The sequence below is a fragment of the Gekko japonicus genome, unplaced genomic scaffold, assembly GCF_001447785.1.
Source record: "Gekko japonicus isolate JY-2015 unplaced genomic scaffold, Gekko_japonicus_V1.1 scaffold320, whole genome shotgun sequence".
NCBI classification, from domain to species: Eukaryota; Metazoa; Chordata; class Lepidosauria; order Squamata; family Gekkonidae; genus Gekko; species Gekko japonicus.
Window position 1 is genome coordinate 174,842 of NW_015168660.1, and position 16,136 is coordinate 190,977.

At 45.9% G+C, this 16,136-nt stretch overlaps 1 protein-coding gene across 1 annotated transcript in view; it reads right to left on the reverse strand.

The window, feature by feature from the left end:
- PLD1 (phospholipase D1) overlaps window positions 1-16,136 on the reverse strand; it is a 183,561-nt gene that overhangs the window by 12,046 nt on the left and 155,379 nt on the right. Inside the window, exons 21-23 of the mRNA XM_015415255.1 lie at window positions 15,027-15,140; window positions 9,368-9,417; window positions 8,149-8,283 (exon numbers count right to left, since the gene is read on the reverse strand). Of these exons, the coding sequence (XP_015270741.1) occupies window positions 8,149-8,283; window positions 9,368-9,417; window positions 15,027-15,140 (299 nt within the window). The remainder of the gene's footprint in view (window positions 1-8,148; window positions 8,284-9,367; window positions 9,418-15,026; window positions 15,141-16,136) is intronic.

The following is a 16,136-nucleotide window of genomic DNA, read 5'->3' on the forward strand; positions in this document are numbered from 1 at the left end:
ACTGAAAATGTCGAGACAGTGTGTGACTGCAATAAAGAAGGCCAATGCTATGCTTGGGATTATTAGGAAGGGTATTGAAAACAGATCAGCCAATATAATAATGCCCCTATATAAATCAATGGTAAGACCTCATTTGGAATACTGTGTGCAGTTCTGGTCACCACACCTTAAAAAGGATATTATAGCTTTGGAAAAAGTGCATAAAAGGGCAACTCGAATGATAAAAGGGTTGGAACACTTTCCCTATGAGGAAAGGTTAAGGCGCTTAGGGCTCTTTAGCTTGGAGAAAAGACGACTGAGGGGTGACATGACTGAGGTTTATAAGATTATGCATGGGAAAGAGCAGGTAGAGAAAGAGGTACTTTTCTCCCTTTCTCACAATACAAGAACTCGTGGGCACTCCATGAAATTGCTGAGCGGTCGGGTTAGAACGGATAAAAGGAAGTACTTCTTCGCCCAAAGAGTGATTAACACTTGGAATTCACTGCCACAGGAAGTGGTGGCAGCTACAAGCATGGACGGCTTCAAAAGGGAATTAGATAAGCATATGGAGCAGAGGTCCATCAGTGGCTATTAGCCACAAGGTATAGATAGGGACTCTGGGGCAAGTGATGCTCTGTCATCTTGGTGCTTGGGGGGGGGTCAACAGTGGGAGGGCTTCTAATGTCCTGGCCCCACTGGTGGACCTTCTGATGGCACTGGTATTTCTGGCCACTGTGTGATACAGTGTGTTGGACTGGATGGGCCTTTGGCCTGATCCAACATTGGCATCTCTTATGTTCTTATGCTCTTAGGATTGTAGCCTACGTGTTGTGTCCCAGATTCCTTCTGCCTCAGTTACTCAAATCTAAAGTAATCTTCTATAAAGGAGTCTCACTGAGACTCTCTCCCAAAGATCTTATAAACCCCATGCTAGTCCCAAGTTCAACCCAAGGAAGAATGTTTTGCAGACCTCCCAGGGGAGGAGTTGACATATGATTGCCGCTCTGAGGCTATGGGTTAGATTCCATAAACCCGCTCGCAGGGAGGGCAGGGTATAAATCGAAATAATAAATAAATAAATGATAAATCAGGTCCCCAGCTCTATCATACTGCCATTGGCTCAAGGCCCCTCATTCCCCCTCATTCCCCAGTGAGTTCATGGCACAGAACATAAGAGAAGCCAATGTTGGATCAGGCCAATGGCCCATCCAGTCCAACACTCTGTCACACAGTGGCCAAAAATACCAGGTGCCATCAGTGGGGCCAGGATGCTAGCTCGCCCACTGTTGTCCCCCCCAAGCACCAAGAATACAGAGCATCACTTGCCCCAGAGTTCCTAACTATCCCTTGTGGCTAATAGAAGAGAGGCAGAGGGTGCTACCACAAAATGGCTGCCACGTGGGGCAATAACAAAATGGCTACCATGCAGTGCGGAATCCAATCACAAAATGTTTGAAGGTTCAAAGGTAAGAATCCTACTGCAGTGGAAGCTACTGCTTCTGTATAGATGCTTCCTATAGACATAAAGGAGATTCCTGTTGCATTCTTCTGAAGCACCTTCCTGCTCCAAGGAAGCAGAACAAAGATAGTAATGGCTCTTTGCTTTGGGGAAAAGATATTTTGGGGAAGAAGAAAGTGGATATGAGAACTCATACTGAGGGGTACCAAGGTGCTTTTCAGCACCACGTTGGGGGAATCACGGTTTCCCATTAGAGAAAGAGCTGGTCTGGGACCCACTTTCAGAGACCTCTCAACCCACAGGTTGGGAAACACTGCCCTGTAGGGACATGAAAAGTTCCCACAGAGTAAGCTTTTCTCTCCACAATACCTGCTCTGCAAGTACCAATGTGTTACTTTATTGTATTTTGCTACTGCAGGTGTTTTGTCAGCAGATGAGCAGCCAGTAAGTCAGGCAAACAGCAAAACATTACATAAGAATATAAATGTGAATAATTAATTATATAGATAAAAATAAATACATATATATTATTATTATTTAGCTAAAAGTCCCTCTGGAGACAGTAGGATTACCAGGCAGGAAGGCTGTGGACAGGGACATGGAGAAGGATGTAATGCTGGCTTCAGCATCCCATCACTTCCGGTAAAATAACCCCACAGAAGTGGCATAGGTAGGTCTAGGAATCACCAGCAACTCTACAGTTTTACCACAGAGTTTCTGATGATTCTTAAGAGTTCGCAGCTGAACTCTATGGTTCAGAGCAGCATTGGGCAATGGGGGCGAGGGGATTCTACGCCCCAGCCAGGGGCCTTGCAACCCTAGGAGACAGGGAAACACACAAGGCCCAGAGGAATCCTGTGCTAAGGTGATATGGTCTATTTGTTTCATTTAAGAAATAATATCAACATTTTGCTCTCAATGAATTATTCGTCTGTAAGTGTGGCATAGTGCCATGGTGACTCAGAGGTTAAGATGCTGAACTGCAGACCTGAAGGTTGGTAGTTCACCAGTTTGAGACCCTAGTGCCGTGTGACAGGGTGAGCTCCCATCTCTGGCCTCAGCTCCTGCCAACCTAGCAGGAAAGCAAGAAATTGCAAGTAGATAAATAGGTATCGCTTTGGTGGAAAGGTAACAGCGTTCTATGCGCCTCAGCATTTAGTCATGCCGGTCACATGACCACAGAGAAGTCTTCAGACAGCGCTGGCTCTTTGGCTTGGAAACAGAGATGAACACCGCCCCCTAGAGTCAGATTCGACTGGCTTTCGAGCAAGGGAAACCTTTACCTTTACCTTTTAAGTGTGACATGGGGTGCTGGTGAAAGAACAATTATACGAGTTTATTTTTAGAAAGCATTTATATCCCACCTTTCCTCATGGCTCAAGCCAGCTTACAAATCATTATTAAAATTATCCTAATACTTTCTATTGGGCCAAGAGAAATTATGGGCCTTGTTTACAATTTTGGGTTCTCAGACAGAATGGCTACCCTCAGCAATCTCTCAGCATTCCTCAGGGGAAAGAGCTTCCTTAAATGTAAACAAATCTTTGTCCATTTCCTGTTCTGGGAATAGAGAAACTAAATGAGTTAAATCTGCTCTTTGCAACTTCTATAAGGAGAGAGAAACAGGAAGATAGATGGCTTATTCTTGACAAATTTTTCCACCCCAATCCCTTGGAAAAGATGCTAGATAGAGTGCACATGTCAGCACGAAGCGTCCAAATTTCACAGCATGTTCTGTTCTTTGAGGAGCAGATGACAAGTTGCCTAAGTTTCGAGGCAGAACCCAAGTCAGATATGAGCCAGATGGGCCTGGTTCCCCGCAGAAGGGCCTTCATGGCAAGAGACAAACGGAAACTTCTCTGTCAATCAGTTTTGGCATTTTTCTTTTGCCAACTATGGAAAATAGTGTCAACTACAATAATCAAACCAGGGTGGTCTCAGTCAAGTTAGGATGCCTTTAATGGATGCAGCACAAGTGGAAGTTCAATAGGTTAGATGGTCAACCTGGACTTGGGGAGCAACTGAAGAGAAAACCAGACCTATTGGATGTTAATCTAGCTTAGCCTGTGTGTCCATTGGCTAAGACCCAAATCACCACCACAAAAAATAAAAAAGCAGGCCCATATTTGAACCTAGAATCAAAGACCCATCAGGTTCAGTAACTGAGATTTCAGCCACATGGTCAGTGTAGAACTTCTGGGAAATCAGTAAGGTAAAGGTAAAGGTTCCCTTGCTCGAAAGCCAGTCAAATCCGACTCTAGGGTTGCGGTGCTCATCTCTGTTTCCAAGCCAAAGAGCCAGCGCTGTCTGAAGACGTTTCTGTGGTCATGTGGCCGGCATGACTAAACACCAAGGCGCATGGAACGCTGTTACCTTCCCATTGAAGTGGTACCTATTTATCTACTTGCAATTTCTTGCTTTCGAACTGCTAGGTTGGTAGGAGCTGGAACTAGAGACGGGAGCTCACTCCGTCTTGCGGCACGCAGGTCTCGAACTGCTGAACTACTGACCTTCCACAGCCTGCAGTTCAGCATCTTAACCACTTGAGCCACCGCAGCTCCGGGAAATCAGTAGAGGATTCCAATTAATTCCAGTTCTTTGAGTGCCTTTCCATGACTTAAACAGCTCCCAAATGGATGGAAATACTCATATAAATATAGCCAAGGCCAGCTATATAATAACAATATTATTAATCCTTTGTATATAGCACCTTCAAGTGTTCATGGCATCTCACAGACAATATTTCAGTAATCCTGGAGGAGGAGAAGCCAGGTTAAGCACTACATGGTTTGTGGGGGTGTGTCACAGTTCAATCCTAAAAAGAATTAACATTCCAAGTCCACAGAAGTCAATGGGCTTAGAAGAATGTAACTCTTCTTGGGACTTCACTTATGGTACATAGAAAGAATGGGTACGGGAAGGAGGAGTGTGGGAAGAGAGAATAAATGGGTGCAAGAGATAGCACTAAACATTTATTGGTTTCCAATGAACTCATTTCTTTGGATGTTGGTAGCCAAACATGGGAAATGCAGCTTTTCTATACCCAGCACCCTTCAGTGGGATGTTTTCTTAGAATTTTGAATAAATATGGCTTTCCCTATAAATCCATTCACACTGAAAAAACTGGAAGACTCCTATCAGAATACTGGCTCCTTAATTTAAATAGAGTGGTTTCCCCTGAGCAGGAGGTGGATGAACTTTGCCGTGATCAAACCGCAAAATGACCTGCAAATTATGAATAGTGGTGGAGGAGAACCTGCAGTATGTATATGGGGGGTGATGGTGGAGTAGAGATGTGAAATTTCTGAAAATTTTGATGCCATGGGAAAAAGCCATTTCCCCTAGATTTTTCCAGAAAAAAAACCCAGAAATTTTACAGTTTTAACAACATTAAATGTATAATTTATAACTTACTTAGCATATAAAATTGCAATCTTTGAAATATTAATGGAATTTAAAAGTTATAAATGCCTTGGTTTTCTACCACCAAAACTGCAAATATACGGAATACCTGAGAAAATTACAAGCTGAGGAACCCTATGCTACTTTAGCACATGTACCGTAATTTTTTATATCCAGTTAGAGAGAACTTCTGTTCTCAATTAAACTTTCAGAGTTTTTCTCTGAGGCTTTGGCGCAGTTTCTGCCCCACTTCCTTCTGATTTTTTTTCCTCCTCCAGCAAGGTAAGGTAATAAGCTACTTGCTACCCAGTCTGGGGGTATGTGTATCACAGTGGTATGAGAGAGAGATGAAAAGGTTAACCACAAGTCATGTCAAAAGGACAACAGAAGGCATGCAACAGCTGAAAAGCAATGAAAGCTCTGCATGCTGCCCTCATGAAGTTTAGGTATCCTTCTAGGTGCAGTAATGCATCTTGGATTTACCATAGGGGTGCCAGCTCCAGGTGGGACCTGGGGAACCCCTGAAATTACAGCTTATCTCCAGACCACAGAGAGATCAGTTCCCCTAGAGAAAATGGATGCTTTGGAGGGTGGGCTGTATGGGCATTGTACCCCACTGAGGTCCCTGTCCTCCCCAGGCTCCATCCCCAAAACCTCAAGGAGTTTCCCAACCTGGATCTGACAACCCTACCCCGCCATCCCCCACTGGTGGCCAGGGGAAACCTGGCAATCCTAATTTAGGAACTCTATATGTCTACAGCATGTCCACCTTATCTTTAAAAGCATTTCATTCACTCAAAAAGAGAAAATATTTCATAGGAGGTTTTTTTCAGTTTTCCACTGGAGAAACTGGAAAAAGAAAAAAGGCCTTGAAAAAACAGGTTTTCCCCTCTGATTTTTTTCCTGGGGCCTTCAGGTTTCGGGGGGGGGGGGGAGAGATTCCTTTACCATGCATTCTAAACTAATTCACACAAGGTCTCCAGGGAAGGAGAAAGAGCAGAGGTAGGCAGAAAGACAGAGCTACTAACCTCACGGTATGGCCTGGAATTTGCCCAGAGTTACCACTGATCTGTACAGCAGAGATCCGTTTTCCTGGAGAAAACGGGAGCTTTGGAGGGTGGACTGTATGGCATCACATACCCCACTGAGGTGCCCCCTGAGCCAAAGCGGGCAACCCTAGGCAGGGAGGCTTTCTCCCTGCTTGGCCAGTTGGTGCCCCCCCCCCCCCCCCTTGAAACACCACGACGCGAGGCAAGAGAAGGAGGAGGAGGAATTTGTTTATTTTACAGAATTTATACCCCACCTTTCTGCCCTCATAAGGGCTGCCGAGGCAGCTAACAAACGCGAACATACATAATAAAATCACAACTTAAAACCCATTTAAGCCAACAGAAAACACACATCACTAAAACAACTAAAAGCAGAGCTAAAACACACGTGGGTGTGCCAAGCGCCGTCAAGTCGCTTCCAACTTATGGCGACCCTATGAATTAATGTCCTCCCAAACGTTCTGTCATTAACAGCTGTTCTCAGGCCTTGCAGACTGAGGGCCCTCGTGGCTTCCCCGATCGAGTCAATCCATCTCATGTTGGGTCTTCCTCTTTTCCTGCTGCCCTCAACTTTTCCTAGCATTATTGTCTTTTCCGGTGACTCACATACAAAGCTGCAACTAGTGCAGAATGCTGCAGCCAGGCTATTGATGGATCTCCCTAGATGAGATCACATCAAGCCTGTGCTGAAAGCGCTGCACTGGTTGCCAATAGCTTACCGGGTTCGCTTCAAAGTGCTGGTCATTACCTTTAAAGCCCTATATGGTCAGGGACCAGCCTACCTAAGGGACCGCCTTGCCCCACATATTCCCCCAAGAGCACTATGGTCAGGGAGCCAGCATCTACTGGATGTTCCAGGCCCCCGTTCTATTAGACTTACCATGACCAGGAACAGGGCATTCTCGGTGGCGGCTCCTATCTGGTGGAATGAGCTCCAAGAGGAGATCAGGGCTCTGTGGGACCTAGCACAGTTCCGCAGGGCCAGCAAGACGGAGTTCTTCCGCCAGGCTTTTGAATAGGAGCTGTCACCACTAGTGTACCACTAGTGCACCACTAGTGCACCACTAGTGCACCACTAGTGCACTAGTTACCACCTATCCCCATATACGGACATCAGGATGGGGACAAGTACATCTGGGCCCTTTAATCGCTGCACTATGGGTGAGAATGGGATGGTTAGGATGCGGCCATCTTGCTTTTAGAAATTGTAAAGTAGCTGAGAGAAGTATCAACATCTGTTTTAATGGGATTGTAATTTAATATTTGTACTGTTTTTATTGTTTTATCTGGCAATGTGCCCTGTAAGCCGCCCTGAGCTTCTGGGGAGGGCGGGATAGAAATGTGAATAGTAAATAAATATAAATAAAGCACATATACAAAAACATAACTACTATTAAAACATTGGGTAGTAAGGAGGGATCGCCAACGGAAGGTCAAACGAAACCAAAAACGGCTTCACCCACTGGTGGACTATGGCTACAGGAGACCGGTAAATCTCCCTGGGGAGAGAATTCCAGAATTCTGAGAAGTCTTTTCTATCTTGGAGACATAGAATGTGAGTCACAGAAGTGTATTGCTCACCTTCATATTTAAGCTGAGCATTGTGAGTAGTGGGCAGAGTAATTCTAAAACCACTGCCCTGGAAGTGAGCCCAACTTGAATAGACCTGAGTAGGACTCTGAGCAGACCTGATTAGAATTATTCGCCGAAACTCGTCAGTGTGGAGAATACGAACTGCAGCAGACACTCCAAGAAGAGCATCAATGTCTGTTATGCTCTGGGGTCTTTCTTGCACTCATTAGTTTTGACCTCTGATTGCATAAAACTCTAGTCCTCCTTCTATTTGTAGTTTTTATGCTGACCGGAGTCGACAGCTACACAATTATTGCTTATTTCAGCACGGAAATTACCAACAGATGAGCACCAGAGGACCCTCCCTCCATTTGCCACCGTCAAGCGCACATCATGGTGGTTGAGTGACTGGCCTAGCGCCCCACAACTCAGGAATGACAACTTTATGCAACTCTTCCACAACTATTATTTAAAAAGCGACACACGGTGGACAGCTTTTACACCGCCAGCCTAATGGATGCACAGTGAAACGCTCACACCACGTTTAAGGCACTGCATTGTCTGAACAACTTTCCTAATGATTAGGATGCTGGTGCTGCAAGTCCTAGGAACGGTCTCTCAGAAACCTGCGGAGATATTTTAATTGAGATCCTTCCTGATTAATTCACCAGATTCCACACTCACCAATGATGACTGTGTTGTCATCGGCAATCATCAGCTTGCTGTGAACGTAGATCAGTTCCGTGACGAGCTTCCCTTCGAGCTCAGCGTGGGTTCGCAGCCCGCAGAACGAAATGTAATTAATCCACTGGTCTCCAACTGGAAGATGCCATGGGGGGAAATGCGGGTGACAAAGAAGGGGGAGGGAGACAGGCCTTAGCAACATCTATGATGCAGTGGAGCAAATCACTCGACTTCTAAACCTTGAGGTAGAGGTTTAGAAGTAGCAGCATTAATACGTTGCACAGAGATTATACTAGCACAGAGGCTGGTCTGATCCTCCCACTCAAAGACCATAAAGCAAAACACTGAGCTCTTCCACATTCTCATTACTTGTGCATCTCTATTGCTTGGAGGGGTGTGTGTTTCCTCTTCTGCATGCAATTTGCTCCCTCTAGTGGTCGATTCAATATTACATCGTGTAAACTCAACGTACTGGGCATACGGTGGTGTAATATAGAATCGACAATCAAAATGCATGTGGAAAAGAACCCCCTCCTGAAGGAATAGGGATGCGCAAGCGACAAAAATGAGATTGCAGAAGACCCCAGTGTCACTGATGGCCATCTGACTTCTGTTTTCCTTTAGGTCTGCCATTTCCTGATCCCTGGATATAACATTCTGCCACTTCGACTCCTAGCTAGATTTGGGGTGGCTCACACATTCAGTCACTGTGACTGAGCACTGCTGAACAGCTGCATACTATAAAAGGTGTGTATTTATTTGTGATTAGGTGGTATTTACTTTTGCCTCGCAGCCATCATAAAAGCAGAAGCAAGAGTTAAGTAATTAACAGAAGTTGTTGAGAATCCACACACTCTATCACGAGCAGAATACGACACTCTCTTCATCCCATTTGTAACACTGACCCATATAATGCAGACTACGGAACCTGCTCATCACAACAGGGGGGGGAAACAGAAATGGGGAAAAATAATTTTGAGCCGCAGCTAAAAGGAATGCCAAAAACTGCAGCTTTGTCAGATAGCCAGATGTTGTTTTGCCAGTTTTGTTTCCTTTATTTTGAAGATCTCCTTGACATAATTGAGGCCTCCCGCGCTACTGGTTATACAATCCGGCAATTACGCATAACGAACTTGTGCTTTATAGCGCATCGATCAAAGTTTAGTGTCCTCAAGACCCAGCAATGAGTGGCACACGGAGAGCAAAGCAAAGCACTTACTCTCTGCTTTCAGCTGTCCCAGGATTGAATTATCTCCTCTGCACATGGTCCTAGAAGAATTAAGGCCCACAATTATAAACGCACAAAACAGAAGAAGCAGGTGAACGGGTTTGCAAGGAAGGTGCCAATTAGAAATCATCAGAAACTTTCATATATAAAATTTGGAGGGTGTTGAATGAACATGGCCCGCTCTGGGTTGGGAAACTCCTTGAGATTTTAGGGGTGGAGTCTGGGGAGGGCGGAGTCTGGGGACAGGAGGGACATCAGCAGGGTATAATGCCACGGATTCAATCCTTAAAAGCAGCCATTTGATCCAGGGAGACTGATCTTGGTTGTCAGGAAATCAACTGTAATGGCGGGAGATCTCCCAGTGCCACCTGAAGACTGACAAATCTACTGTCCAATGCCCCAGGGCCTCCATGCAACAAGGAAACAGTGAGATGTAGGAAAATGTCTAGTGTTCTTCATTGGTGACGCACGATGAAGCATGTTTCTGCTTTAGATAACAGGCCCAGCTGCTAGCCTAGGCCTCAGGATCCCAATGCTGTCAATTATAAAGTAGGGAGCATCCTGAGTTTTTACACTCAAGTATTTAATGAGGAAGAAGAGGAGATTGGATTTATACCCCACCCTTCACTACCCCAGGGAGTCTCAGAGCGTCTTACAAATTCCTTTCCCTTCCCCTCCCCATCGCAGACACTCTGTGAGGTAGGTGGGGCTGAGAGAGCTCTGAGAGAAACTGCTCTTGAGAGAACAGCTCTGAGAGAACTGTGACTGGTCCAAGGTCATCCAGTTGGCTGCATGTGAAGGAGTGGGGGATCATACCCGGTTCTCTCACATTAGAGTCTGCGCACTTAACCACTACACCAAATGAGGAAAGTGTGAGAGCCAGCGTGGCGTGCTGGTTAAGAGTGTTGGGAGTAGTATCTGGGAGACCCAGGTTTTGAATCCACACTCGTGCCATGGAAGCTTGCCGGGTGACCTTGGGCCAGTCACACTATCTCAGCCTAACCTACCTCACAGGGTTGCTGTGAGGATAAAATGGAGGAGGGGAGAACGGTGTAAGCTGCATTGGGTCCCCTTTGGGGAGAAAAGCAGGGTTCAAATGAAGTACATCAATAATTGAATGCAGGAGCAAAGAGACCAAGCTATGAACTGGGAAGCCTCGGGTTCAAATGCCACCAATCCCACGCACTCACTAGACAGTTTTAGGCAAGACCCAATCTCTCATTCCAACCCGGAATATGGGAATGATAAGAATCACTTGTCTCTTAATAAGGCAGTGTATGCGCTCTGAACATTCAAAAGGTCCTGTGAAAGGAGGGGGACAAGGAGATTTCAGCCTCACCAACCTCACAGGGTTGTTGTAGGGTTGCCAAGTCGGGTGTTGCGCCGCAGCGGGGGACTCCCGGCTGGCGTCTGGAGTGCACGCACGTGCCACACGCACGTCACCCGGAAGTGGTGCATGCTGGGGGCGGGGCCACGACCATCCAAGGGAAAAACATAGAGTTTTCCCTCGGATGACCGTGGCCCCGCCCCCAGCATGCACCACTTCCGGGTGACGCGCACGCAAGCCTAGGTTGTTGTGAGGATAAACTGGAAGAATGGAATGCCATGTATGCTATCCGGGGCTCCTTAAGAGGAAGGATGAGATAAATAACCTGGCAGATTCAAACAGTCTGGGTTGCGCTTCAACCATTGTCAGGGAGTGAATTTTGCACAGGAATCATTCCTACAACATAGCTGCATGTCGCGGATGCTGCTTGCGGGAGACATGCTACAGCTGCCAAAATTATGATGTGCGAATCGGCCCTCGCAAACAACAATGAGAAGGGAAATGCCCTTTAGGGAATTAGTATTAAGTTTCTTTTTTTAAAAAAACAACGTGTCCATGCTTTACATTGAGCTCTCGTGTTTTTGCATCTGACAAATGAGAGACACTCAACCGAAAACTGGAAAGTGGAAGAAGGAAGCTTAATCAGACAACCAAGAATCAAATGTGCCCTGTGAGAGATTCTTGGCTTGGCACAACACAAAACTTTGTGCTCCCTCTACTGGCTATGTGGAAGCAGTCTCTTGTAGAATATTTTTTGGGCTTGACCTGGGAATAGTAGCATACACGGAAGAGGCCTGAGCAATATTTCGGGGCAAGTAGGGCAGGGAGGTACACATCTGTGCATTGAAACTCTCTGAAACGTTTCAGCGACTGGTTTGCAGCAGTCACTTAACAGACGCCTCTGATCTCTGTAAGACTTCTATTTTAAAGTCCAAGTTCTGTTTTTAAATCCACCCTGTGTGAGGTTGCCAGCTCTGGGTTAGAAAATACCTGGAAATTGGGGGGTGGGGGTGGAGCACGGGCGGGGAAGGGGAGGACCCTGGCAGGGTATAATGCCATCGAGTCCACCCTCCCAAGCAGCCACTTCCTTCCAGGGGAACTGATCTTGGTGGCCCGGAGGTCAATTATAATAGCAGGAGATCTCCACACTCCACCGTTGATAACGTCTGCTCCTCCAGGTCTCCCTTGCACGCCCAAAATGCCTGGCCCGAAGGCACATGGTATAGAGAACGTACTGATGCCGAGCCCACCCGAGACTGGTCAGTCACTGGATGGGAAGGAAAATGGAACCCTGCAAGTTTAGGTTCCCACGGAAGCAGGAGAAGACTAAGAACAGCCAGCTCAGCTGGGCTGGAGCTCAGCGGAATGAACGACACTGATGGAAGCAGGGTCAGCGTCAGCATCCCCTGAAGTGAGGCAGCTGCTGTATAGCCTCCGTAACCTCCATTTCTCTTACATGCTGGTGCTCAGTTGCCCTGAGGAGAGCGTCAGGCTGCCCTCCAGGGAATCTCAGGCTTGTTAGCAGCCCTTATCTTCAAAGCCTGAGTTGCTCCTTCTCACCACTGGACGACAGGAGCAAGGTGGCCTGGCTCATCCCAGTGCTTGGGACTGCTCAGTTAATGAAGTTTTGACTCACAGCCAGCACTTAAGAGTATGAGACGCCTAGTTTTAGTTATGTCTGTGGTCTCGGGTTCCAGCAAATTTTGCTGCGTGTGTGTGCTCGAGGCACGGTGGACAGGAGCTCAGCCTGCACTGTCTGTTAAGTTGGATGCTTTATTACAAAAATCTCCCCCTAAGTAAACCGTACATGCCTGGTGGTTGCCAGTGCCATGACGGACTGTTGCCAGTATTATTCATGAGTATATGATCTTATATTGTATTCACATTGTGCACTTCCTGGAACTGTATTATCACATGTATAATAGGCTCTATAGTCACTGTAATATGAGCTCAGGTGTACGTCGTGGGTCCCCAACCTCTTTGAGTGAGTGGGCACCTTTAGAATTCTGACACAGGGTGGTGGGCAAAACCACAAAATGGCTGCCACGGGAGGTGGGGCCAACCGCAAAATGGCTGCCACGGGAGGCGGGGCCAACCACAAAATGGCTGCCACAGGAGGCGGGGCCAACCACAAAATGCCCACCATGGGAGGCGGGGCCAACCACAAAATGCCCGGGAGCTGCGCAGGTGTTAGGGGCTGTCAAGCTGCTTCCGACTTATGGAGAGTGGCCCTCCAGAGAGTTAGGTGATGCGTGAGCTCTAATAGTAACTCTTCGGCATTTCAGATATGAGATCTGCTTAACAGGATGCCTTTTTAGGATGATGATACATGTTTTTCTTCAATCCACACAGCTTACCTTTGGTAATATGGTGAAGATACTTGTGGTGTGGCGGCAGCTGCTGCCGAAGCAACGTTTTTAAAGATCTGCACAGCCCACCAGGTCTCCAGCTGCCAATCAGATGCCGCGCTGTACAAAATTCCCATCTGGCACCACCAACCTTCTAAAAACACCTGGCAGGTGCCAGGAAGGGTGTCAGCAGGTACCATGGCACCCAGAGGCACCACACTGGGGACCCCGGTGTACGTTATATGTGCATATTTCACAGCATATCACTTTTAACTGATACAACGTCTTGTACTGTTGTACTTTTCTGAGCTGTATATTTGCACGTTAGGTAGTCTGGTGCCTTGTCAGTCAAAACGTAGCACATATACCAAATTAATAACTGAAGAAAGCAACAGATAAACCGAATGAAATCTTCTGGTCCACTAAATGTCACGCTCCATTGCCCCTTGTTAAGCTGGGTTTTTATGTGCTTTTATGCTTCTGGGTTTTACTGGCTGGCTTTTAATGGTTGTTCATTTTATTGATTTGATGTTATGTTTTAATGCTGCAAGCCACCTTGAGCAGGTCTCTGAAGAGGTGGAATATAGATGTTTTAAACAAATAAGTACTACAACATAATGAAACCAGAAAATCGCCTGGCAGTCCAAGATATCGACAAGTTACATTACTATGCGGCCGGTTTGACACTTGAAAGAGCGCCGCTGCAGCATTTTAAAATAACTTTAAAATAGCAGCGGCGTCCCTGTGACGAACACGAGAATGCTGTCACATCTAGTGTGGCCCTGGGTTTCAGAGGTCTATCGTGTATGAGTGGAGGTCACCATAGGTAGTACCCACTGATGGACCCTCACCTCCATGAACCTGTCTAAGCCCCCTTTTAAAAGCCTCCTATCCTCGTGGTCCTCACTATAACAGCTAACAGGGAACTCCACAATTCAATCACTCATTAAGTAAAGAAGTATCTGGAAGGGAAGGCAGCATGGTACAGGCCACTCTTGTCAGATCTCAGAAGCTAAGCAGGGTCAGCCCTGGTTAGTACTTGGATGGGAGACCACAGAGGAAGGCAATAGCAAACCATCTCTGCTGCTCACTTGCCTTGAAAGCCCCTTAAGTTGGCTGCAACTTGATGGCATTTTACACAAACACAAAGAAGCATTTCCTTTGGTCTTTCCAACTCCACTGGGTGCCCTGAGTTCTAGTGTTATGGGAGAGAGAGAGAGAAAGCTCCCTGTGTCCAGTCTCTCCACTCCACGCATAATTTTATAAACCTCAATCATGTCCTCTTTAGCATTCTTTTTTCTAAATATTAAAATACCTTCAGCCTTTCCTTATGGGTAAGGTGCTCCAACACCTTGATCTTCTTGGTTGCCCTCTTCTGTACTTTTCCCAGTACAGGGGCTGGTTCTGACCTTTAAAACCCTGGATGGTTTGGGATGTTCTGCTCCCCTGTCAACTAAGATCAGTTTCAGAGGCCATGTTCTGTGTCCCCCAAGTTTCTGATGTAGAGGGGTGGGCCACAAGAGACAGCGTCTTTTTAGTGATGGTACCATGACTGTGGAATGTCCTTCCTGTAGCAGTTAGCCTGATGCCTACACTGTTAACTTTTGATATGCCAAGTTATATGATTAATGTCATAAATTTTGCAATGCTTTTATCGGATGCTTTTACTGATTTTTAGCATTTTAGTTGCTGCTTTTTATTCTGCTACTTTTATCTTTTTTGGATGGTTTGTGCTTTAGCTTTTCTAAAGCCTTGTTTTTAAGGCAGTGAGCCTGTTTTTATAAAGAGACAGCCAACAATTTTTTTCCAAAATAAACAAGGTAACTCTTTAGCAGAAGCTTGCATTGAAGGTCTGCTTCGCCCTACTGTCTGCAAAAGTCACATGGCCAATTCAGCTGCCTATTGCTTACATTCTGTGAAGTTCATACATTGCTGAAAATAAAAGAATCCAAGCAGTTTGGACCACTCCGGATACCTGTAGTTAAAGTGCATGATTGCTTGCAGAGCGTTTCCTCCTCCTGTTGAAATGTCGCCTTCAAATCCTGGCAGCAGGGGTATTACTATGTAGACTCGGTACCTCTTGTTTTCCCTAAAATAAAAATATAAAGCAGATGATGCAATCCTGCTATGATTGATATTTTACAAACCTCCACTTGTGGACCTGGTCTTTCCTGTTCCTCTCCCCCCCTCCCCAGTCCCGGTGATCCCTCAGAATCCCCTGAGACCTCTGAAGAGTTGGTGCGGGAAGCTGTGGGAACCTTGTGGAGAAAATGCCATAAGGCGCTGCTGTGAGAAGGACAAATCTGGCAACATCACCCTTCCTTCCACTAGTGGAGTTTTTTATGACTTCAAGAGACTCTATTGGTGCAAAAGGGAAGGGTGTGTCTGTGTGTGTGATGTCACTCAAGTGCCTCTTCACTGTATTTGGTCCATGGAACTCTAGCAACTTCCAGCCCAAACTTTTTAGAAGTTGGGGGAAGGAGGAGGAGGGGAATATTCACCTTCTGTTCATAGTTCACAGGTTACAACAAAACGTTTTCTCAATAAAAGAGGTTCAGAAAATTAGCTCGATCCATTCAGGTAGACACTCGGTTAAGTCGGCCTTCGTTTTACAATTGTATTTTTAAAAATAGGATCTCCACACTTTCCCCACGAGTCTGGCTAGCATTATAGAAGCGATAGATTGTGATCTACAATAATAAAAAATGACAACCTCACTCTGAGTTGACTTTCCATTCTCTCAGTCACCACAGTTCAATGAAACTGTTCCCAGTCCACGGGAAAAACAAGGAGAGAACAAAGACTGAAAACTCACAGTACTGGCAAAGTTAGAATGAATAAACCATCCTAGAATCCCTAGAAAGGGCAACAGACTGGTCTCATTTGTCTTCAACAGGCAAATACAAAGGGTACAGCATACCTTTAAACTGGTATAAAATAAAAAAGGAGTCCACTGGCACTTTAAAACTAACAACATTTTTGTTTGTCTTTAAGGTGCTACTAAGCTCCTGTTTTATTTTGGTGCAACAGACTAAAATGATTACCCTTCCGGAATTATTAAACTGCCGGAAATTCACTGTGTCCA